General features: G+C 39.2%; 1 protein-coding gene across 1 annotated transcript in view; it reads left to right on the forward strand.

Moving 5' to 3' along the window:
* Positions 1-6,254: 6,254 nt before the first annotated feature.
* The window catches only part of LOC132862700 (leucine-rich repeat-containing G-protein coupled receptor 6), an 81,092-nt gene continuing 60,984 nt past the window's right edge, over positions 6,255-26,362 (forward strand). The window contains exon 1 of the mRNA XM_060894881.1: positions 6,255-6,571. Coding sequence (XP_060750864.1) covers positions 6,396-6,571 — 176 coding nt within the window. The 5' untranslated portion in view covers positions 6,255-6,395. The remainder of the gene's footprint in view (positions 6,572-26,362) is intronic.

Genomic DNA, 26,362 nt, shown 5'->3' on the forward strand with positions numbered 1-26,362 from the left:
ACTTCCACCATGAAGGTGGGTGGAGTCTATTTCCAGGGCAGAAAAATGTCACTAAATAGCCAGATAATAACAGATAATATCAGTTTCTTCGTTGGAACGTTTATTATTAGATGATTATATAATGATCACTTTTCGGTAAACATTTTTAATACATTAAAAATGGCACCTTTTTTTGTTAATTTTACCCATTAACAAATAAAATATGTGAGCATGCTGAATGAGTGTGCACTGATGATACCTCCTTGTCGATGAACCGCAAAGTTCCTCAAACGATCCACCCACTGTGTTTTCAGGGAGAGATTAAAGTCACCGAATTATCAGGGTTATTTATTGCTGTTTAAAGCTCTCGTCCTGTCGCAGCTCAGCCTGAGTAATTTAGAGCCGATGGCGAAGGACTGAAAATAGCATCAAACAGAAGTGCTTGCCTTTCGTTTTCTTTTTCCCATCTGCCCCGCAGGCTCTGGCATGCACACACGCACATGTTAATCGGCACATTTTGTTGCACAGTTCAACACTATTTTATCCTGTCAGATAGTTTTGTTTTAAGTTTCTGTAGTGCCAGCAGGCACAACATCCCAGACATGTCTTAATTAGAATGACGCAGGTGGCTTAAATGCCTCGACGGAGAATGTTTACTTTGCTAAAATGCAATAAAAATGAAATAAAGGCACAGACTTCTGATGTTTGTCTGCTAATTCAGATTAATACAATGTTAATTTGATCTAATTTGTGCTTTAACTCACAAGTCAGCTATGAACTCAAATCATCAGCATACACACGTTTGGTGGCTGAAGTTTGCTTCATGAGTCCTGAGGCTAATATAAACTAAAAAGCAGCAAAGCGATAGTTCATTAAAGTGGCTTTGTTATTAGCCTGGAAATCAGATAAATGATATAACATTGACCGTGTGATGAAAATCTCTGGCAAACATGAAAGCCTGAGGCTAACAAAATCTCAGTGAAAACGTAAAAATGCGTGTTGACAAAACGGTTGGAAATATCTCCCATCCAAGTCTCTCAGAAGTGTCGCTAAATCCCTAAGTAACGTAAGTCTGTAAGGCTAAAACTGCACTTGGATTACACTTAGCAATCAAACGTAAGCATAAATTCCATCAGCTAAGCTATCCGTAGCTAGAATTCCTCACGCACCGCTAGACCAATCACTCCATCCAGGTACGCAACAAAATTTGGCTCTGTTCTGGCCCCTGGGTGGCGGAATGAACTTCCTCTAGATGTATGAATTGCTGATCCATTGGGTGTCTTTAGGGTTTAAATAGAATAGTCTCTAATGTTTAAATAGAAACTTAATTTTAAACTTCTCTCTCTCTCTCATTTTCTACCGCTTATCCGAACTACCTCGGGTCACGGGGAGCCTGTGCCTATCTCAGGCGTCATCGGGCATCAAGGCAGGATACACCCTGGACGGAGTGCCAACCCATCACAGGGCACACACACACACTCTCATTCACTCACACACTACGGACAATTTTCCAGAGATGCCAATCAACCTACCATGCATGTCTCTGGACCGGGGGAGGAAACCGGAGTACCCGGAGGAAACCCCCGAGGCACGGGGAGAACATGCAAACTCCACACACACAAGGCGGAGGCGGGAATCGAACCCCCAACCCTGGAGGTGTGAGGCGAACGTGCTAACCACTAAGCCACCGTGCCCCCCGTTAATTTTAAACTTTAACATTTTTATTCTATTCATTAACATCCAAGACTGAATCTACTGGAAATTTAGAAATAAGAGTACATTTTAAATTGTAGGACTATAAAGAAGGCTGTTTATTGTTCTTCTTGCAAACACAAAGCAACGGCTCAGTTTTAGACTTTAATGTTCGAAATACAGAAAATTTACACAACCGTTTATTTTTGAAAATTCAGGAAACATCCACCCTAAACAAGTTGCAGATGAAGCTTCATAATTAACAAATCAGCTATATTTTATTCATGAAGTTATTTCTAACTTATGTTGACTTTTTTTTAGTATAAAATTAGTGAAGCGGGTTTTAATATTTTCTATGACTCTATCACAAAAGAGTGATACGGCGGAACTTTATTCTGTGAGTCTGTCCAACTTTCTCATCTCCTCATCTGTACACTGCTCAAACAAATCAGACTTGAAACATCATCAACATTTTATGCTAATACTGACTAATGCTTACAGTATACTCTTATGTTTTAGATCAATTTAGATATAAGCAGCTTGCAATAGCACAATATTTCTGACGGGAAAACTAAAAATATAGCACCAGCTAACACATTAGGCCCAAAGCTGCTAAACAAATAATCTTTATGAACAATAATGTGTTTCATGGTAGCTAAATATTAGCAAAATTAGCATGAATGTTTAGCTAATTGGCTTTATTTTGACTTCAGTGGGAAATTTACTTTCATTTCATTTTCACCAAACAGTTCCTTAAGGTTGTTTTAGATTGTTGATGTTTCAGCAAACACATCTGAGATGGCGGTGTTACAAGAGCGTGTCTATGAAAATGATCTTAATCATCAAAGTTTATTCAGTTTGCTTCAGTTCTTCGGTGGATTTCCTTCTTTCAGTAAACTTCCTGCTTGAGAGAGCGTCAATAGCCTGAGGTGAATACAGACAGGTGAGCCGCTTCCCTTTTGTGTCTTAAAAGACTACCAGTGCTCGGAGAGAGCTTGAAGTGTTTGCGTTTGTGTGTGTGTGTGTTTTTTTGTGTGTGTAAGGTTTCTACGCTGCCCTCCGCAGCAGGTGGCTGAAGGTGTGGACTGTTTGCCGAGCTGTGTTTGTTGACAGCGACTCCAACTTTCAAGATGCATTGTTCACAAATCCCTGCTTTTCATCAGCACTGATTTTGATGCCTTCCTGCTTTCAGGACCCAGGCTCCGTCTTAAATCCCAAATCCACGAACGCTTGGAAATGTTTACTATGTAGTAATCTAGAAGAACACTATTTAGCACATGTGGGTTCGATCATGAGAGGATTGTTAAATTTTAAACACAAATTGTTTTCACGTTAAAAATTTGTCTGATGCAGAGCGGAGTAGCAGGCTGCATTAAGTGCTACCTGATGTTAGAAGCCTAAATTAAGATGGGTTTAACGTGCCACAATTTGAACCCGTCATTTAGGATTATTACTCGTTACTCTACTTGAGAGAATCCCAATAAAATCATGAATGAATTCTGGAACACAATCTATGATATTGTGTGTGCTGCATGTTCTAATCTCCATATCAGAAGATCCTCAGAAGAACTGACTACATTCTGCTTTCAGCATCGTACCCCGTCCTCCTATTGGCACATTTTAGCTTCATAGCAATGTTCACGCTCTGAGATTTTCATTAAAAGTCACAGGCTCATTTAAAAGACCTTTTGTAAGATGCCTCATTTAGGCGGCCATTTTGAACATATTTCTTCTCCAGCGTGGGCACCTGGAAGCCCCATCCATCTTTTTCTACATACGCAAAGCTGCGAGTGTTGTGTGGATGAATTATCTGGGTACCTTGATTGCGCTCATTCTTCTTCTTCTTAGAGTTTTCAGTAGAGTGAACACACCGCTCACACAAACTAGCATAGAATGCTTTTACATTGTATGCGAAAGAAAAACCATGTCATGTTTGAGAAAAACTGTTCACTACGGCTATTAGCAATTGCTTGTAAAGTTAATTAGAATTTGTTTAGCGTGCATTTGCTGTAATGTTAGCTATTAACATTAATAGTGTAATAGCTAGCAAGCTCAGTAATAAGCTACTATAACTATTATTACTACTTTGCTACGTATTTAAAAACCACATGGCTGTCGTGTACAAGAATAAAAATTCTGTTTGAAAAAGATTTAATTACAGTATATAAGTGCTTCACTGTGGGGAAACTTAACAAGCTGACTAGTGAATAATTTGTTAAGAAAGATATGCGTGATATTAAAGGTAGTTATGCATAAGTAGCTAGCTAGCTTGGTAGCTAGCTTAACTGTGAACCCTCACTAAAATAAAATATTTCCTCTCAGTATCTCAATCTCAGTGACATCCTGAAGTAAAGATAATGTCAGGAGAGTGCACACATTAATTCATCAATAAAAACCAAACGTCCCTTTGAAACTGCGTCCTATTCACTATACAGTGCACTACAGCTTCCCGATTTAGTAAACAGATCCTAAAGCATGGCGTGTTTGTCACGTACTCTAACATGTAGGGAATAGGACACAGACACACGTCATTTAGATATGAACAAAGGAGTCGGGAGTTCGCTTTCATCTGCCTTCGTTGTGGCTTTTCTGAATTCTATTTTAATAAAATAAAACTTGCATTATGAAAAGATAATGATAATAAAATGTAAAAACAAAAACAAAAACGAATATTCAGTATAAATATAAACAAACAAAAAAAAGAAACTGTTTAATCACAATCTGCCTTTTAATTGATTAAAAATAATTTGTCATTCATATACAGTATATTTATTTCCATTATATCTTTATTTATATATTTGCTAATAAAACGTAAATTAAAATCAAAATAATATTTATCTACATCAAAACGTCGACACATCAGACAAACGTTAAATTACCAGAGATAAAATTACTCCGTTGTTAAAGGTGTAATTTAAGAGAGAAAGCCTCTCTTGTGTGTGTGTGTGTGTGTGTGTGTGTGTGTGTGTGTGTGTATATCACAGCTCACCTCAGGCTACACAGTTACGAGTTAGAAAGAGTGTTTGATGTCATGATGAGACTGCAGGTGCTGGCAGGGAATCGTGTGTGTGTGTGTGTGTGTGTGTGTGTGTGTGTGTGTGTGTGTTCAGAATAACAAACTGCACAAATACAAATCAGTTCACATCATTAGTTTGAGACGTTGAAATAAAATGAAAACGCTGTGTCTTCACATGTATGTTTATGTTTAAGATTATTATTTTACGCTATGAAGTTGATTTTTTTTTTAATTACATTACACCCCAAGGCTATTAGTATAGAAATAATAATATATTAGAATAAGCACAAACATATAATTCATGTATCTACCGTACAAAATAACACACACACACACACACACACACACACACACACACACACACACACACACACACAATCTGACCAAACAGATTCAAGAATGAATCAGATTTAGATTTGAGAATGGAGTCGTAGTGTGTGAGAGTGTTTAGTTTGTGTTATAAGGAGGTGTAGTGTGTTATAGTGTGTAGTTTGTTTTATAGTGTGTAGTTTGTGTTATAATGAGGAGTAGTGTGTTACAGTGTGTAGTTTGTGTTATAAGGAGGTGTAGTGTGCTATAGTGTGTAGTTTGTGTTATAATGAGGTGTAGTGTGTTATAGTGTGTAGTTTGTGTTATAAGGAGGTGTAGTGTGTTATAGTGTGTAGTTTGTTTTATAGTGTGTAGTTTGTGTTATAAGGAGGTGTAGTGTGTTATAATGTGTAGTTTGTGTTATAATGAGGTGTAGTGTGTTATAGTGTGTAGTTTGTGTTATAATGAGGTGTTGTGTGTTATAGTGTGTAGTTTGTGTTATAATGAGGTGTAGTGTGTTATAGTGTGTAGTTTGTGTTATAATGAGGTGTAGTGTGTTATAGTGTGTAGTTTGTTTTATAATGAGGTGTAGTGTGTTATAGTGTGTAGTTTGTGTTATAGTGTGTAGTTTGTTTTATAATGAGGTGTAGTGTGTTCAAGTGTAAGAGTTGTGTTATAATGATAGTAGTGGTGTTATAGGGTTTAGATCTAGTGTGTGTGTGTGTGTGTTCAGAATAACAAACTCTGCACAAATACAAATCAATTTACATCATTAGTCTGAGACGTTGAAATAAAATGAAAATGCTGTGTCTTCACATGTATGTTTATGTTTAAGATTATTATTTTATGCTATAAGTACTTCTATAAGTAAGCAGTGTGTTGTTTTGGGTTGCAGATTGTGTAGTCAATTTCTACCCCCTCTTCATCTGAGAGAGAGAGAGAGAGAGAGAGAGAGACCTGCGCTCCCTGGTAGGGGGGTGTGTGAAGGGCGGCTCCACCCATCCCCAGAGCTCCAGCCAATCAGAACAGATGTACACACTTCCATTACAATAGGTGAATGTCTTCTAAATGGGATGGGAGGGAGGGGGAGAGAGAGAGAGAGAGAGAGAGAGAGAGAGAGAGAGAGAGACCTGCGCTTGCTTCTCACTTGTTCACTCTGAATTTGGAGTGACAGAATAAATGTGCAGACACTCTGAGAGGAGGCTCAGAGTTGCTCAGAGTTACTGCGTCTGCACACACACACACACACATACACACACATTAATAGAGTCACACATAGACACTGCTACAGTTCTACAGCTTCACTAACAATCAATAACAATCACACAATTACGGATACAGACTTATTTATACACAAACACACAGACACACACACACACACACAGACACACACACACTCATGTTGCGAGAGCTGATGTTAGTGTGTGTGGTGGGCAGCGTGGGTGCAGCCTTGGGTGCGGGTCTTTGTCCCTCCGTGTGCTCGTGTCAACAGGAAGGAGCGTTGCTGATCACCGACTGCTCCGAACTCGGACTATCATCCATCCCTGAGGATCTAAACACCCTCACCTCTTACCTGTAAGTATACACACACACACACACACACACACACACACACACACACACACACACACACACACACTACATTACCTACATCCCTCCCTTCAAACTTTACACACACACACTTAACCCTGACACCTGTTCCTCATGATTCTTTCTCTCTCTCTCTCTCTCTCTCTCTCTCTCTCTCTCTCTCTCCCTCTCTTGCTCTCTCTCCATCTTTCATGTCTCTTTTTCAATCTCTCTCCATCTCTTTGTACTTTAATGTATTTCTACATTGCATTTCCTATCCATCAATAATTCTGTCTGTTTCTTCCAATCTCTCACACTCTCAGCATCCCTCCTCCAATCTCTCACTGCATCTTCCACTCGTTTTCTCCATCCGCCTCTCCTCTCCCACTCTCTTGATCTCTGTCTCTTTCTCCTTCTTTCATTCACAGTCCATTTCACTTTGTTTCTCTTTGTCTATCTTTCTTTCCCTCTCTTTCTCTCAATCACTACTTCAGTTTCTTACCATTCTTACTCAATTATTTTCCCCTTGCACTTTCTTACTATCCTCCCTTCTCTGTTTCAATCTTTCTTGCAGTATCTCCTTTACTTACTCTGTCCATCTTTCGCTCAGTTCTTTCTTTCTTTCTTTCTTTCTTTCTTTCTTTCTTTCTTTCTTTCTTTCTTTCTTTCTTTCTTTCTTTCTTTCTTTTTTGCAATTCATCTCACAATCTCTCTCTGCATCTTTCAGTACTTCTTTTCAATCTATCTCTCATTTCATATCATACCTTCTTTTTCCTCTTTTGCTCTCCCTCTTTCAATTCTTTCTTTCTTTCTTTCTTTCTTTCTTTCTTTCTTTCTTTCTTTCTTTCTTTCTTTCTTTCTTTCTTTCAAATATTCTTCCTTTTCTCTCTATTCCTCTTTCAATTCATCTCACATTCTCTCTCTCTCTCTCTCTCTCTCTCTCTCTCTCTCTCTCTCTCTCTCTCTCTCTCTCTCTCTCTCTCTGACTCTCTCTCTTTCAGTACTTCTTTTCAATCTATCTCTCAGTTAATATCTCTTTCTTTCTCTTTTGTGCTTCCTCTTCCTCTCAATCCCCCCCTCTCTATTTCTCTCTCTTTCTCTCTCTCTCTTTCTCTGTGTGTGCGTGTTTTGACCACGTGCTTGAGTGTTGCTGTTGTACTGTATGGTCAAGCAATCCAGACAGTGTTACAGTGGTGTTATAAATGTGTTATAAAGGTTGTTATTAAGCTTCATATGCTGATGTGAGTCGCAGGTCATGTTAAATAATCCAGACATGCAGCAGATCAGTTTGTAGCGTAACTAATCGAACAGCTGGAGCCGATGGGAGATAAACTGCTTAGCTAACGCTCTAGGAATATTTCTTAAGCGCTGCTTTAAGTAGCGTGTGATTAACAGGACCAGCGTTCTCCATGCCTGCACATTTCATGCTACGTGCATGTGTGTGTACGTGTGTGAGGGAGCTATCTGATGGGAATGTGTGTGTAGAGTATTGAGTATTGAGTTTCTCCATGTCAGCTGGATGGTAGCCCACGCTAAGCGCTAAGCCACGCCAGATGGCCAGTGATAGTGAAACGATGACGCAGGACGAGTGAAATGTTCCATCATAAAAAAAAATCTTTCAGCTCACGTGAACGGATAAACAAGAGGAGAGCCGAGGTTTCAGTCAGGGTGTAAACATTTCCTACGGTTGGTTAGCATAAAAATAGTAAGGCATGTTTACAAGCCGGTCATGTGACCAGCAACACGTAGGGTGCAGAATCAATTACCTAAATCATTTATTAATCAACAAAATGTTCTGATGATTGCTTTTATGATATACGAAATATACATATTTAACACACATGAGCATCATAAATTTGTTCAAGAAAACCTCAAAATAGATTAGATTAGATTCAAATCTAAAACATCCTACAAGAAATTGCATTAAATTGATTTTCAGAAAAAAAAACCTGTTGCTCCAACTGCAAGTAATATTTGTTTAAAGGTGAAGTTTGTAATATTTAAATATGTTTAAAGGTGCAGTGTGTAATATTTTAAATGTGTGTAAATGAGCTGCTTACAGTTTAAAGGGTTCGTTGCGGTTTGTAAAGTTGAAACATATTTTTAAAGGTGCAGTTTGTAATATTTGAAGTGTTATTTAAATGTGCAGGTATAATCAAATATTGTTAAATATCACTTTGTAAAATAAATATTTTTCAACACAATCCTGGATTCTTAAATTGTTTGACTTAAAACAGTAGAATGTAGCTCCTCCTACCAGCTGTAATGCAGCTGCTTAGCCCTGCCCCCTTTTACCTATAAGTTAGCTTTGGTATTTTAAAAATTATCAACTTATTTTCTACAAATGTTTAATTAGCATCACAGTAAATGTAACAGTGATCGAACACAGTACAATTTAGTCAGTGAAGTCACTTCTAGAGTGGTGGGCGTGGCCTCGTATGGAATGACTCCACCCACTTCCACAGGAAGATGGTTTTGATGAGGATGAAAATGTCCTTCTCGCTCAATACAACTGATCTCAACACAGACAAACACTTTTTGGGTAGATGTTGTGGTGAGACCACGTGCTCTACCACCATCGCTACACCATCTGAGGGAAAAATTCTGGTATTCTCTGGTATAGAGTTCCAGAGACAATCCCAAATCACACTGCAGCTATTCTGGTGGCTCATAGTGGCTCAAAAATCTTACAAATCTTTATGCGGAATTTTTGTTTTTAAACTATTTTGTGTTTTATGAATACTGAGAATTCGTTCACTCTACTCCTGTTTATTTAGTGGACTGTTTTATAGACAGCTACAGACTACTATAGAGGACGTGGTGGTTCAGTAGTTGACACGTTTGCCTCACAGCTTTGGAGTTGGTGGTTCAATTCTTGCCTACACATGTTCAAATGCTCAAATGGTTAAGGCTCTGAATTGTTTATTAAATTATGATGGGAATTTAAACCCCAGCACTGTCACTGTTGGGCCCTTGAGCAAGGCACTTAAGCATCTGTGCTCCAGGACTGGTCTATCATGGCTGACCACGCGCTCTGACCTTGACACTGCTAATGCCTAAGCTGATATACGAGAAGAATTTTTTTTTTATTATCTAATATACCACTAAGCTAATAGCCAAATTATAGGACATCATTTAGTGAGCCTGTATTAAAAATATTTAGCTACACAAGCTTAAAACTGCTCCCTCTTCAGCTGCTGACTGGATTACAGTTTAGTGTCAATATTATTCAGCGATTACAGGATCTCATTGATGGGAACAGCAGTCTTTACTGTCGACAAATGTAAACATTGTGATTTGCCACCGAGAGGTGGCAGGAGATCTGAGAAAAAGTTTCTCTGTACAGAGTCTGTAAAGAGGGAAATAATCAGTGCATCCAGCAGCACATACTGAGCTGTGTTAATCACGCTCAATGGGACCTTTATACCACTTTTCCTACTCAACATGATGAATTTCTTAACCCAGATTTGTCCCTAGAATTGATATTTAAGCTGCAAATTGCCCAGTAAGCACCAGCTAACAGGAGACGCCTGTGGATATCAAGGCTGTCTGTGTTGTTTTATAGTTTAGAAAAGAAAATAACTAACACGTAGCTATGATCTCTGCTATCGTAGAAGTGTGGAGATCCAATGAGAATCCTATACTGTATATCGATCTGTTTTTGGAGATCTTTTTCTTTTTTCTACCACTCTACAAAATGAAAATGTGTTCTCAGACTGATCCACCTTGAAGAGAAGATAAAAAAGGTGTTTTTTTTTTGTCACAGTTTTAGTGTAGAAATACAAAATGTATTAGATATGACCGTTAACCATCAGTAGCTCGTGACTATATATTCTGGTAGGAGAGGACACTGTTAATAATGACAGAAAAGTCACCTTATATAAAGGTATGTACCTTGGTTCAGTCTTGTTTGAGGAGCTGATATTGTTAACCCGGGTTGCCACGTTTTATAAAAAAGTTTTCATTAAAAAAAAAAAACCTCTTGAAACCATTTGGTAGCCCTGTCCGTTCTCCAAATCTCTGCACAATATCTCACAATAGAAGTTGTCCTTTACATCAAAAACAACATATTTGCCTTTGTTTCATTCTGAGTTTACTGTAAAACAAGGTGTGGAGCTTTTGAAAACTAGGCTGATTTGGGAGAGTAAATCTGGCAACCCTGTCATACTCTGCCACTCCTCTCTATTATCATGGGGGCAGCATTATTCTTGTCCCAATGAGACATGGATCTTAAACAGGCAGTAAATGGGTCAGACTCCATATGAGTGGGGTTAGCTTCAAATGTGCTAGCAGGTTGGCATGTGATATCATTACTGGATGACTCTATGAGATACATTCCCTACCTCAAACCCTAGCCCTAACCTATCCCATATGTATCCCATCTGGAGCAATCCCACCCACTCAGAGTGGCTCCATGCTGCAGAGACATACTTGCACTTGGTGCAGTTCCCATTTCTGGCCACTAGGTGCTAAAATAACTCTTGGAACACATGTCTCTATTTATGTCAAGCAAATCAATGGTACATTATCTGTCAAATTGCAACACTTTCTATACATCTATCTGCCCGTATGGATGAGTCGCAAACTGCCCATAACACTTAACCCTAACCCTAAGCCATTGACCCTAAACCCTACACCCTATTCCCTGAATTGCTGAAGTGTACCTGTCATGGTAATTAGACCTGACACATCAAGTGTTCACAGTCAAAGTTTGGGTTTGAAATGGAAATACCGTACGTTTGCCGACCTGCTGACGGTAAATGAGGGTAAATATTGACTCCACTTTGATGTGTGTGTGCGTGTATGTGTGTGTGGACTTTCTTAGACTGTCCAAATGTTTTGCTGAAATTCTACCTTACTGGTAAAGCCTTCTCACTTTAACCTTAGATGTTGTGCCAGGACACAGGGTTTTACACACACACTCACACACACACACACACACACACACACACACACACACACACACACACACACACACACACACACACAGGATATATGTGAGAGAAAGACAGTACTGTTCACAGGTTTACGGTGCAAATGTGATTTCCTTTTGCTTCTGAATTAACACATACTCCCTTGTTGAACAGTTGTTTCTTCAGAGACACTAAATAATTCGTTTCAGATTCGTTTATATATTTTCTCATGCAAATAATTTGCTGAATAAAAAAATTCATGCAAATTTACTCAAAGCAGAAACAACAGATATGGATATGTCTATCAGAATCCTTTAGGGTTTCAAGGTTGCGGTTTTGTGTTTAGGTTCAGGGTCAAGGATTAATTGTTATGGCTCATTTGTTTCAGAGAATAGCTTGGGGTTGAGTGATTAGATTGAGTGGAACGTTTTAGGGTTAAGATCAGAGTTTAGAGTTGAAGGTAAGGTTTTCAGAATGATTAGTTTTGGTGAATACTTTAGGGGATTTTATTGGTCAGAAGGTGTTAATGAATCATCTAAACCATAACAGATAAATGAAACGTAATCATAAATGGATAAAAAAGTATGACACGTTATTGTTTACTGAATTGGAATTGTGATTGTGCAAAATAATGAATTAAATAATGAATTAAAGGAGGCACGGTGGCTTAGTGGTTAAGCACGTTCGCCTCACACCTCCAGGGTCGGGGGTTTGATTCCCGCCTCCACCTTGTGTGTGTGGAGTTTGCATGTTCTCCCTGTGCCTTGGGGGTTTCCTCCGGGTACTCCGGTTTCCTCCCCTGGTCCAAAGACATGCATGGTAGGTTGATTGGCATCTCTGGAAAATTGTCCATAGTGTGTGAGTGTGTGAGTGAATGAGTGTGTGTGTGTCCTACGATGGGTTGGCTCCCCGTCCAGGGTGTATCCTGCCTTGATGCCCGATGACGCCTGAGATAGGCACAGGCTCCTCGTGACCCGAGGTAGTTCGGATAAGCGGTAGAAGATGAATGAATGAATGAATAATGAATTAAAAAATAAATTGATTAGAAATGTTAATGTAATGCAATAATTTGGGTGATAACAGTAGCATCAAGCGGTAGAGTGATTATATTCCTATAACAGACTATAGAGTCTTGGGTTTTAGTGATTTGTCCTTAATGTTTAGTTTAGTGTTAATTTTCTAACACATATTGTTCAACATGCTGTCTCCAGGTTATATAAGATCCCCTCTGGAGTTTATAGTATTTTGAACTAGTACTAAAAAAAAAACCTAACGATGTATCAGTGATGAAACTGAAACACACTCAGTGCCCTCAGACTTTTAGACCTGAGCGTGTGTTAAACACTAGATGCTGGGAAATGAATTCCTGAACAAACAGTAACACACATTACCGCATACTTTTAGGTCTCAGTGTGTTTTTATTAACCACACGCTGCGTGTTCTGAGGAGAACGCTCACATGTTCACCCGCAGAGACGCCGGTTCGACTTCAGCCTCAAACAAACACGGCTGTAATTGTTCATTTCCTTCTGTTCCCTTACCGACCAGTGAAATGAGAGCAATTATTGCCCTGTGAAGTCCAAGCCCAAAAATAGTCTGAGTCCACGAAGGGCAAATAAACAACGAGACCTACCGCAGACTAGCGCATCATCTCTGGGCCATCTTTAAATAAATCCAGAACTGAAGCTCAGCTCGGCAGCGGAAAAGCATCTGGAGCTTAAGAGCTTCTGCGATTCATGATTCATGATTCTTCTTCATTCTGGGTTTTGATTGATGAGCAACTCTGCATGTCTTTTTGCATAGAAAAATTGTCTAAAGATGTATCATATGTGTGTCATGCCCTTATTTGGATTTCAAACATAATAGAAATGATCACAATGACGAGGATTCGTTTATTTAAAATCAACATCAGCGATCACAACAGAAAACGTGGAAAGGTTCGAGCAATGGAAAAGAGTTGAGGAATTTAATCTGCCTTTTTTTGCTTCCTGTTAGATATTCGCTCACATTCCACATTCAAGATAAAGTGATAAAACAGATGGCACACAACCATTGGCACATGGACTAATGCGTGTAAATTTAATCTTGTTATCTTATAATCCTCTCTGAACGATTCTCCATGCACCTGTCGATTACAAATTAAATAAAAAATTAAAAATACTGTGGCATACTAGAGCAATGCCTGAGCAATTCGAGCACAAAAAATCGAGCACTGTGGTGTGTGTCATATAATGCAGCTTAAGAATCTTAGAAACCTCCAGTTCTGTTGACTAAATAAAGACACATCCGAAGACATTTTTTTTTAACAGCTGAGCCATGAGATATGGAGCATCTGCACTGGGTTGGAGCTCACATAAACCGATTTAACGCTCGAGCTACGCTCCACGTATAAACCAATAACATCAGCCGTCAACTCTCATCCAAACAACTGTAACAGAGTGCAAACTGATCCCTCATGTGTTATCAGAGATATGCTGAATAAAACCGAGTGGCTTTGTTAGAGCTCTGGGAGTCTGGGGAAATCACGAATCCAAATCAGGATTGATGCTCTCCTGTAAAAAAAAAAACATGGCTGAGATGTTAAGTTCTCTCCCCTGGTCAGGGTGATGGTGAATCTGAAGCCTGTACCTGGAATAGCCAGGATGAAGTAGGATCACTCCCTGGATGGATCACAGGGCTTCACACACTCGTTCACACTGAGGAGTATTTCAGAATAATCAATCCGCATGTTGGTATGGTTCAGTAGAACATGTGGAACCTTCAGCGGTGTATGAAAACATACCATACTGACTCCCTTTTCTAAATAATTTACTGAAATTTGATAGCAGTTTATTACTTTGGGGTGATTGTAATTAATAATCTCAAAAATCAGGTCTCATTTTTAGTAAAAATAGCATGTAAGGAAACACGGTTACAGGTTTTAGCTACACAATACAATAAGCTAGCATTGAGCTAGCATGGGAATGAACATGTCTACGGTTTTTACTTAAAAAATAGCACAAGGATTTGCTTCGAATGAAGTCGTCTTGTCAGCAAACTTGACTAGTTCTAACAACACTAGTTCTATTAAATTGTACATTTTAGCTAGTTTGCGGTATGCTGCCTAGGTCTAGCTAATGATAGCTAAGTTCAATATAGGAAGTTACATTGTGTTGGCTGACTAGCATAGCTAAATGTGCTAAATCGTCACCAAAATGATTAGTATTATGGACTAACTCCATGACAACATTTTCAATGGTGAGAAATGCTAGTGTGAAATGTATAGCAAGCAGCGGAAGGGCTTAGTAAGCTAGCGAAGGATGTAGAGAGCAGAGGAAGGGTATAGGAAGCAGGGGGAGTCGGTTTTGAAAGCATTTCATGGGTGGCATGAACAGACTGCTTTCCTGGGCTTGAGGCAGGATCCTTTATGTTTTTAATGAGGAAAAATCCTGCATGTTCTTACTCGCTAACCTCTTAGCAAACATAAAAGTCTTTAGTGAAAATGCACCAGAGTTTGTGTTATGTATGTGGCTCGCTCGCGGCGTCTTAAGGATAGATCACCTGAAACGGTTCCTGCTTAAGTATCCTTAATATATTCAATACATTTAAAACCCTTAAAGAATTTGGGGAAAAATTATTACTGATTTATTATTTCAACTCTGACAGGAAGCTGCAATGCAGGAGAAACCTTCTAGAGTCTTGAAACTTTCTGCTTAACATTATAGCAGATTTGAAAGAAAGCCTCAGCTGGCAAAACACCTCGCCACTGGCGACGCACCAAAATTAATTATAACACTCATCTCTTAAGACAGCACTTTAAATAGACAATTCAGCTAAAGGTGCTGGCGAAAGAAAAATGCTGCCTTTGATACTGGGTGGGCTTTGTTAGTGGTGATAGATCCGTGATGGATCGATTTATTTTTATGAACATGCACATTCTCTTCTGTCATGACCCAGAATGGATATCGGCTAAAACCCAGAGGAAGATGAGATGAGAATTGTGCTGGTTTTCAATCCTCCGATAGTTAATTATTTGCTTTGTTTTGCATTTCTTTAATATTTAACTTTGTTCAAAAATTTAACATTTTATCTTTATTTTGAGCACACTGATGGTTAATAAACAACTTCCTTTACAGAGGAAAGTAGATACTGTAAGTTCTCTGGCTTTTGGGAACGACGGTTGGTTTTTGGGAACAATGATGATCATTAATTGGTGATGATTAATGGTCAGTGGTTGGTTTTTAAGAACAATGGTAATTAGTGATTGGTTGTTAGGGACAACAATGATTAGTGATTGGTTATTGACAACAGTGATCGGTAATTGCTTTTTGGGAACAATGGTGATCAGTGATTGGTTATTGAAAACAGTGATTATTAGTGATTAGTGATTTTTCAGAACAATTACGATTAGCAATTGGTTGTTGACAACAATGGTGATTAGTAATAGTGATAGGTGATTGGTGATGACTGGTGATGATTTTGGTTGGTGATTGGTTGTTTGGACACAGCGATGACAGGTGATTAGTGATGACTGGTGATTATTAGAGGTTGGTGATTGTTGGATACAGCGATAATAGGTGACTGGTGATGACTGGTGATGATCAGTAAATTGGTGATTTGTTGTTGGAAACATCAGTGATCAGTGATTGGTTGTTGGGATCAATGGTAATTAGTGATTGGTTATTGTTACTCCAAACTCTACAAAAAGCTCTGTTTTAAAAGAGAACAAGTATTTATGGCATATGACTAGAAAATCCTATCTGTAAACTCTACGCAGCTCCAGAATGAATGGTACCCGCATGATATATAATCATAAAAAACTACAAACAGCACCTTAATACAGGAGGGAGTGTGACGGAGGTAACGAAAAGACCGACAGATCACAGTTTTAGAACTGAACAGTCGACTTGACCATGAATATCATCAGCATGTTGTACTGCTGTAATCCCTCAAACCCACTGTGGAACACGGCAGAGGATAGATGATGCTTTGAAGATGGTGGTCCAGCTGGTTTTAGAGGAAGATTGATAGCATCACAAATTCTGGATTGAGTAGACTTTCTTTCAGTCTAGAACCTTGTTGCCAGGAGTTTCTCATTTTGAGAATAATATTTTATCAGTATAATAACTTCAAACATGCCTTGAAAGTATGGAGAAATGTATAAATAGAAAGAAATAAAAAATATTCTGGAATAAGGAATCACCGAGATCAGTCTAGACAAAATTAAAATCCACTTTAAACATTACAGTAAGAGCTTTTGTGTTATCACAGTATTGTCTCTAGGTGGAAACTTCTAAAGCTATTATTAATTATGGGGTACCAATACTTTTGAAATTAGAGCTAAACAAGAACTATATAAAGCAAAGATTAGAATGATTTTATAAACCAACGGTCGTGAAAACTATCATAAATTTCTCATAAATACTTATCTGCGCTTCATAGCGTGTGCTAAAATGTCTTCATAATTAGCTTCAAAAGTGAAGTGAAAGTAGGTTCTGTTCAGCTCCAGCCATCTGAAGCTTCACGTGTGTGAGTGTGTGTTTTCACATTATACACAGCCAGAGAATGGAGTGTGTATTTATCACTGCTAAACAGAGTCTATAGTGATTTATCAGCAGTTCCAGAAGCAAAGCACGTAAAACATTTACAATATAGAGCAAAAAATGAAAACACATGTCAGTTGTGTGTTTGTGTGTATGTGTGTGTGTGTGTGTGTCTGCCAGTAAGCATTAGACATGTGTGTGTGTGGGTGTGTGTTGGTGAATTGGTAAAATGTATAGTGTGCATTTACACAGCATCGGCTGAAATCCATCACTGTCTATGTGCTCAGGGAGGGCACAGGTGCAGTGTCACATTTGAGAACAGGGCCAGCTGGAGGCTATAAAGCCTGTGTGTGTGTGTGTGTGTGTGTGTGTGTGTGTGTGTGTGTGTGTGTGTGTTAGGTGTAGGGCAGAAGAAACCCCTGGCTGTCTTTCGAAGAAAGATTTCTAAGCTAAGTACTAATATGAACAAATTATTTTAGAATATTGTGAGCATGTGGAAATGTCACAGCCTGAGGATAAAATGAGTAAACATGAGTTAGTATATTTATTTACACTCTTTAATAATTAGGCTATGGGAGCACGGTGGCTTAGTTGTTAGCACGTTTGCCTCACACCTCCAGGGTTGGGGGTTCGATTCCCGCCTCCACCTTGTGTGTGGAGTTTGCATGTTCTCCCCGTGCCTCGGGGGTTTCCTCCGGGTACTCCGGTTTCCTCCCCCAGTCCAAAGACATGCATGGTAGGTTGATTGGCATCTCTGGAAAATTGTCCGTAGTGTGTGATTGCGTGAGTGAATGAGAGAGTGTGTGTGTGTGCCCTGAGATGGGTTGGCACTCCGTCCAGGGTGTATCCTGCCTTGATGCCCGATGACGCCTGAGATAGGCACAGGCTCCCCGTGACCCGAGGTAGTTCGGATAAGCGGTAGAAGATGAATGAATGAATGAATAATTAGGCTGTATTACTAAGGCAGTAAACTTGGGAAAAAAGACACAAAAATGTAGAATGACTGTTTGACCTGGGGGAGGGAAACAGAGTTCCTGAAAAAAGCTCTAGCCATGCTAGCAACTTATAGTTAGCATCTTATTGAGTTAGTAGGTAACTAAACAGGACCAGAAGCTTAGCAACAATAGAAGTTTTTAGAATAGAAGTTTCCAGCTTTGTAAATGCAGTTTATGAGTAAAGTAGACAGTGTACTAAACTCAACAAACAACATTATTGATGTTGTACAGTTTGGTGCTGGATACTTTGCACCAAATAGGCATCCTGTGCCTATCTCAGGCGTCATCGGGCATCAAGGCAGGATACACCCTGGACGGAGTGCCAACCCATCGCAGGGTACACACACACTCTCATTCACACACACAATCACACTTACACCAGAGATGCCAATCAACCTACAGTACCATGCATGTCTTTGGACCTGGGGAGGAAACCGGAGGAAACCCCCGAGGCACGGGGAGAACATGCAAACTCCACACACACAAGGCGGAGGCGGGAATCGAACCCCCAACCCTGGAGGTGTGAGGCCAACGTGCTAACCACTAAGCCGCCTTACGCCCTGTACGTAAACATAATAATTTAAAAAGGACATCCCTTTAATTACTGGGCTGCATCCCTTCCACGCCTTATATTGAGACCTGTGTGTACGTAAAGTCTTTTTTCAGACACCCTTTTTCCTCATGAGCATCTAAGTGCATGTTAAAGAGATAATAAATAGCAGAATAGAGCGGAATAGGCCAAGGATAAAGCGAGACACGAGGACAGTTGAAACTATTGTGTGTACTGAGATGTATTGAAACATCATGTTGTAAGCTGTGACTAAGCTGAGGCCTAATTATGTGTCATAGTGGCATACATTCCTCCATCCATCTCTCTTAAGAGTCTTTGTCTCTCTCTCTTTCTTTCTCTCTCTCTCTGTCACTGTGACCACAAACTGCTGTTGTTAATTGTAATTGAGGCAGTTCAGCGGTGATGGCTAACCAGTCTGGCCTGTGGAGGAAACCGTGACAAGCAAATTAAGAGTTTGGGGGAAATCAGGCTAAGCCTGTAATGTGTGTATGTGGAGACCACCCACAGACTGACGACCATGGGGAGAGAACAGAGACCAACCAGTAAGAAATTTCTTCCAATCAAATCAAATCCAATCAAATATATGAAATCATATAAATTTCATAGCTTTGCATTGTTCATCGACGGTAGTGTTGTAATTGTACCAAAAGAGTTAGAATTTCACAAATAAGATTATCCTGGCTTGCATTAGCAGGGAAGAGTTTAAATATGTACTAATCCACCTAGAAATCCTGTCAGGTTAGCTAGCTCTTTTCTATATATAAACCAAAAGACACACCTTCTTCTGAAAGAACTATGTTGCCTTTACAGGAAGACCAGTTGTTTGGCAACCTGGTTACAAAATGTATAGGGATAATGAGAACACGCAACAGCATACAATAGCAAATACATAGACACACGTAACAGCAAGTTCAATAATACAGAGGAATACAATACATTAAATACCACACACTATGCAAACAAGATGTAGAAGAAATATATGTGCAGGTGCCAGGTGGTTCTACTGTACAAGCAAAGACAGGCCGTATAACAGGATGTCTTCCAAGCAAATGTATTAGCAATGTAAAGCTCTATTTAAGCTGGATTAGTTTGACCTGGGCAGCTGCTATAATTACAGACAAGATCCTGTTCAAATCAAACTAATGAAAAACCTAGTAACGGCTGACAACCTCTTTGTAGACCCCGGAATACGAGGCACATTCTGCTAAAATAGAGCCCGATTTGACATGGGCTTTTTATCCCCAACAAAGCCATCCTGTAAGCTCCATTATTTTTGGTGAAGGGCTAATTAGAAGGAGAAGGAAAATAAAACACCTTCAAAGTACCTCTCGTAAAGCAGTACTGCACAGGCATTTGTCGAGTCTTGTTGGGCAACGCGGCATTTGGGTAGTTGAGGGATCTGTAGGCTTGTACCATTAAGGGCTTCCTTAATGTATTTAAGTTGCATTCGTTTAGTGGTAATTTTCAGTTGCATTCGTTTTGTGGTAATATAAAGAAATTCTAGTTATTTTTAATCCTATATGGATAAAGTTCTCCGACAACCATGACAAAGGCCAACTCATCTAAAATGTTGCCATTAATTTACCTTTGACATGCCTGAATAAAACAGTGTAGCAACTGAACAAATATCGTTCTATCATTTTCTAAGTGGACTAATTGTTTTCTAATATTTAGAAATGAATTTTAATACAGTTTAGTAGTTGGTGTGTCTGAACACCACAACCAGCCCATAGCTTTAGTTTTAGTAAATGGTTTTGTGGCTGTTGGATATAATAGTGATCAGTGATTGGCTGTTTTGTACTATAGTGATCAGTGATTGGCTGCTTTGTACTATGGTGATCAGTGATTAGCTGTTGTGCAGCATGGTAATCAGTGATTGGCTGTTGTGTACCATGTGATCAGAGATCGGCTGTTGTGTACTATGGTGATCAGTGATTGGCTGGTGTGCACCATGTGATCTGTGATTGGCTGTTGTGTAGCATGGTGATCAGTGATTGGCTGTTGTGTACTATGGTGATCAGTGATTGGCTGTTGTGTACCATGGTGATCAGTGATTGGTTGTTGTGTACCTTGTGATCAGTGATTGGCTGTTGTGTACAATGGTGATCAGTGATTGGTTGTTGTGTACCTTGTGATCAGTGATTGGCTGTTGTGTACAATGGTGAACAGTGATTGGTTGTTGTGTACGTTGGCGATTGGTAATTCAATAAATGGTTACTGGATGCAATAATAATGAGCCAGTCAGGCTCTGCACACGGGTTGTGAGTTGATTGAACCTTTTCTGTCAGCTGGAGAACTGGAGCGAGTAAATGTACTGTAGGTCGACGTTTGCAAAAAGTCACTTTATGATTTGTGGTTCATTTTTGAAAGAATTGTCCTAACAAGCTGCCAGATCTCTCCAATCTAGCATCACTGATTATGAACCCTAAATAGATAGCAATACTATGAAAACATTTTTTTATATTTGTTTTTTTCATGTATTTTAAACTGCTGTTCTGATGAGTGGAATTTACCTTACAGTACAGTGGATCCGTACTGTAAGACAGAGATTACAGCATGTAGAGAGTGATGTGCATGATTTCCTTTGGGGATCTCAAAATGAAAGAACGTTAATCTCTTCCTGCTACACTCCCCGACTTCCACATTACATTCCTCGGGATAAAACGTAAGGCATTTTCCCCTGATCTGTCAGTGGAACGATGGCTATCAGGAAAACCCGGGTCAGGGAGGGAGGTAAACATGGTCGTGTGAGGAGAGGACCAATGATATTATCAAATCTCTGGCTCCAGACAGTTCCCTTGCTCCCTCTGGCTTCCTCTCTTGCCCCTGAGTCATACTACATTCATGTCTGAATGTCTGAGTGCACCGCCAAGACCGCTTGATCTGCTTTAAATAATTATTAGAGTTAATAGGTCTGGTCATTTAATAACTAACACCTGATACTGACCTAAAAACTTTGTTTTTCTTATCAAGCCACACTGTTCTGGAGTCTTGAAGTCTTCCTAGTGAACAGGAATTTGCTAAAACTTGTAATTCAAATAGACAGAAAGTGGGTGTGGCCTAATATTCTAATTAGTTTAATAGTTGTTTAGTAGTTAGAGATTTTCACGTAATCTTTGAACTGTCTTTGAGTCGGTCAGCTTTGCGCTCGAGTCTTCATCAGTGAACATTTCAAGACTTCTACAGAAAGGAATTAAGTGTTAAGTCTGTAATGAACTCAGAAATTACGCTGACCTATTAATTCCTCAGGACTTCAAACTCCTTATTTACTGTGCAGTGTCACCCAAATGAGAATTTGGTTGCTTTCTCATATCATCTCAAGGTGTTTTTCCTTGCCACCGTCAACTCAGGCTTGCTCATTAGTAATAAATGTTAGAGATAAATACATTTTTATTGTTTCTATACTTCTGCAAAGATGTTTTTTGAATTGAATTAATTGATAGGAAAACTTTAGCCCTAACTAAACAGCACAAGCAAAAATAGTCTGGATTGTTCATGATAGGCCTTTCTTGCTAGGTTAGCTTTTACCTTTAGGGTTAAACTACCTTATACGCTGGTGCAACTTATCAGCTTTTGCTTGCTAGGTTATCTCTTACCTGTTGCATGCTGGGTTAACACTGACTTAACTTTCACTCTCTAGAATGGTTTTCAATGGTTTTTAAGTTTCACAATATATTTTTAGCCATGCTAGTATGCTTTCACTCCATAGGTTAGCATTCACATAGCTGTTTACATTTAACATTCGTGGAACTCATAGTTTTGATGAAATTTGATTTAAATCGAGTTAAGTATGAAATGTAGTTGCTGTCATCAACTTCAATAACTACAAATTGTAAATTCATGACAAACATTGACTCCAAAACATATTACTGATTTTCACGCGATCACATTTATTAGCAGCATTAGCCTTGTGCCAACTGTCCATCACAAACCTCCAGCTCCAACGTGTGTACATGTGTGTGGGATCTGGAAAAGTCTCTAACGATGACATTTCTAATTATATTTCATATTAGCAGAGAGTCTGAAGTGCGTGTTTGGGCTTTGGTAATCAAAGTGTTTGTTAATGATTCCCATCTGTGTTGGACTCTAGTTTAGTCTCCTCACGCTTCCCATGCTGAACATGACAATAAGCAGATGTCACACTGCCATTTTCCTGCACTGTAATTCCTCCATAATAATCCAGTATAATTCAGAAAACAACAACACCGGCCTGGTGCCAAGTGTGAAATTTTGCTTCTGCTCTGCATTTTATTACTGACTAGAACAAAGTGTGTAATATCTACATCTCGTGCTTAACCTCAGCAATAGATTTCACCATGACATTATTATACTCCTGACTCCTTTAGTTGTACACGCACACTGTTAGATCTGTTTTAAACTGACAGGCTAATGCTAATTAGCTACTTGTTAATGCTAATTAGCTACTTTATAATATAACTAGGAATAATGTGAAATAATACCTGTACATGGAAAACTCCTAAAACCTGGACAGGATGATCAAATAAATGAAATACACATTTTGTTTTTAGCCTTTTTATATTGTTTTTTCACAGTTTGCCAATTAAATATGGAAACAAAATCAAATACCAGACCATACGTATATATTAGCATACAATTTGTGTTGAGTGTGTGCTTTTGTGTGTGAACACTCCGGTTGTGGTAGACTGGTGGTTAAGGTGTCGGACTACTAGGTCATACGGAAGGTCATGAGTTTGAATCCCAGGTCCGCCAAGCTTCTTTATTCTGTAACTTTTTGATTCATATTATGTGCTGCTCAGCTTCTTCACCACAGGCACCAACAGTCTCTGCTACTCCCTTCAAGCTTTATTTGCTTTTAGAAATCTCTATGAGTGGTTTAAATATGAGAGGATAAGATGAAACCATGGTTATAATGTTTTTTTTTTCGACTTTCATTTTTGCATGTCAGAACAAACTGCAGATAGGATTTAAAGTCCCAAGTGTGGAAGCAATGAATCGTTGGCATATGATTTGTCTGAGGAATCATTTCAGCCTGTGTTTTGGATTTTTTCTTGCACAGAGACCTACAAACAGGATCTTTTGACTGACAGTTTATATTGTATTTTTTTCCTTCCTAAATAACCCTCCTTAGATCAGAGCATTGCCTTATGGGTAAATTCTTCCCCTGAAGTCTTAGATCAACCCTATCCATTATTCACTTGAGTTCAGAAAGTATTGGCACAGCCCTTGAGATGCCCAGAGGAGGTTAAATATACCAAAGGAAGACTGAAGAAGAAAGTACTATAATGTTTAAGGGGACATTGGCAAAGTGAAAAGGAGAAGTCAAGAAAGGTGTATTAACAATGCGCCCAGGACAAAAGTAGTAGTGTAAGGTTTCACCTGTAACAACAGCTTACAGACTGCGGGCAGAGAGACAAAGAGGATGGTGACCTCATTGCCATAGCGATAGTCGTTTTCCCGTTGAAGGAACAAAGGTGGACGAGGTGTGTGTGTGTGTGTGTGTGTGTGTGTTTGGGGGTATTGTGGGCTGATGTGCACCTCAAGGAAGTGTGATATCATAGTAATCATTAATACATAGAAGCTTACAGGCACCGCTTTGAAGTCATTACATAATACGAGGGATGATTAATCAATTAAATGAACTAAGCTCCACTGATTTAGTGCTTATTGAAGTGCTTAACGATGGTCTGTGGCTTAAACATGCAGTTTGCAAAATGCTGAAAAATCATCCATGCTAATAACAGTTTAACAATCCTGTCATAACAGTACATTTTAGAGTCACGTGTACATCCGAATGGACACGACTGAATTCCTGGTTCGACATGAGTGTGTGTTCGCATTGTACAGATTCCTTCTTTTGCCTGGGACTCGGCTGAATCGTCACACCCTATTCTTCACAAACACAAAGAGGGCTTTATGGAAGCGCTGGACTGTCCTCAAACCAATCGTGTTTGGCAAAGTGAGCCCCATTAGAGCGAAGGGATTAACAGGAAGAGCACGACGCCACTCGATGACAAGATGATGTGGCCGGGAACGGAGAGTAGGGTTGCGACAAGATATCTGTATGATGTGGTAGCACAGGGCTGCATTGATAATGGCCCAAGTGATCGTCAAGGATAGTCACAATGACGCTACATGTTTTTATAATAAAGCATGTTCATTAAAAAGTCCACAACCTGACTTAACTATAAATCTAATGAGGAATTCTACAATTTCTGAAACCTGTTTATAATAGATTCAAATCATCAGTGTGTTGTGAAAAATTACAGAACGTGCACATTTTTAACAAGAAAGAAAGAATGTGTGTAAAAGTGTGAGAAAAATGTAATATATATTCTGTTTATTTATTTTTCCTCAGTTTTCCCCTGTACAGCTAATTCCATTTACATTTTTAAGAATTCCATTTTCTGTTCTAATTCTATTGTATTTTTATTCCATTTGACTCATAAAAAGCATTTCACTGCATGTGGATGATTGTGTATGTGTATGTGACTAAATTTTAATTTGAACGAAGGAGAGAAAATCTGTAAGAGACAGAATGAAAATAAGGTGTGCAATTATTATGAGTGTAATTAAAAGCAAAGGCACTGATTGGTCAGATGCTTTAACTCACACTATGATGTCATAAGCTAGCAAGTGAAATTCGGTTTTCTTAAAATGAAACAGCTTTGTTATGCAGTGGGAACGGGGCGTGTCTCCCAGGTGCTGATGCTAAATGAGAAAAATTGGCCATTTCTTTATCACCATTTTAAAAATTCAAATCGAATCAAATCGAATCAAATTTTATTTGCCACATGCACATACATACAGGGTACGATATGCAGTCATTGCAGTCATTGCAAAAAAGAGGGGGTGCATAGAACAGTGGGAATGGAGAGAGAGGTCCAGTGCTAGATCCTGGGTGTCTCCTGGTTTAAGAAAAAATTCCGTATAATTCTGTGTATTCTGCTATAGATATTGTCATGTGCCATCAACGGCTTATACCTAGTTAGTAAAAAAAAACAATGGTGATGATTTGACCCTTTAAACAGTAGATGGTAGAGTACAGGGGGGCACGGTGGCTTAGTGGTTAGCTCCAGGGTTGGGGGTTTGATTCCCGCCTCCACCTTGTGTGTGTGGAGTTTGCATGTTCTCCCCGTGCCTCGGGGGTTTCCTCCGGGTACTCCGGTTTCCTCCCCCGGTCCAAAGACATGCATGGTAGGTTGATTGGCATCTCTGGAAAATTGTCCGTAGTGTGTGATTGTGTGAGTGAATGAGAGTGTGTGTGTGTGCGCCCTGCGATGGGTTGGCACTCCGTCCAGGGTGTATCCTGCCTTGATGCCCGATGACGCCCAAGGTAGTTCGGATAAGCGGTAGAAAATGAGTGAGTGAGTGGTAGAGTACATAAGTGCACAGAGTGTAGTATGCTATTTGGGACACAGGTATTGTGTAATGGAAATGTTCATTATTCACTGAAAATTTGTAGAATTTGTAGAAAAGTGTAAGGGGAATAAGAAACGAAGAAAAAGTTGCTAATGTTCAAGGAGTCTAACTTATGGGTAATACTTAGTGATACTAAATAGAACGGAGAATGAATGAAAGTGTGTTACAACATCATTAGCTGTCAGGATTCAAATTCCATCAGTATGAAAATTTCAAACCGGAACCCTAATTTTTGAAAAAAATATTAAAGAGAAGAAAAAGTAGGACAAGACATTCCACCTGAATGAAGTCCATTGCTTCCCATTCAGCCAGGATTTGGCAGGTGATAAACGGAGTTGTGTTAATGACACTTAATGCTTCCTCAAATCCCCACAGGAGCATCAAAGACTGGGATGA

This window comes from Tachysurus vachellii, chromosome 19 (assembly GCF_030014155.1).
Source record: "Tachysurus vachellii isolate PV-2020 chromosome 19, HZAU_Pvac_v1, whole genome shotgun sequence".
Lineage (NCBI taxonomy): Eukaryota > Metazoa > Chordata > Actinopteri > Siluriformes > Bagridae > Tachysurus > Tachysurus vachellii.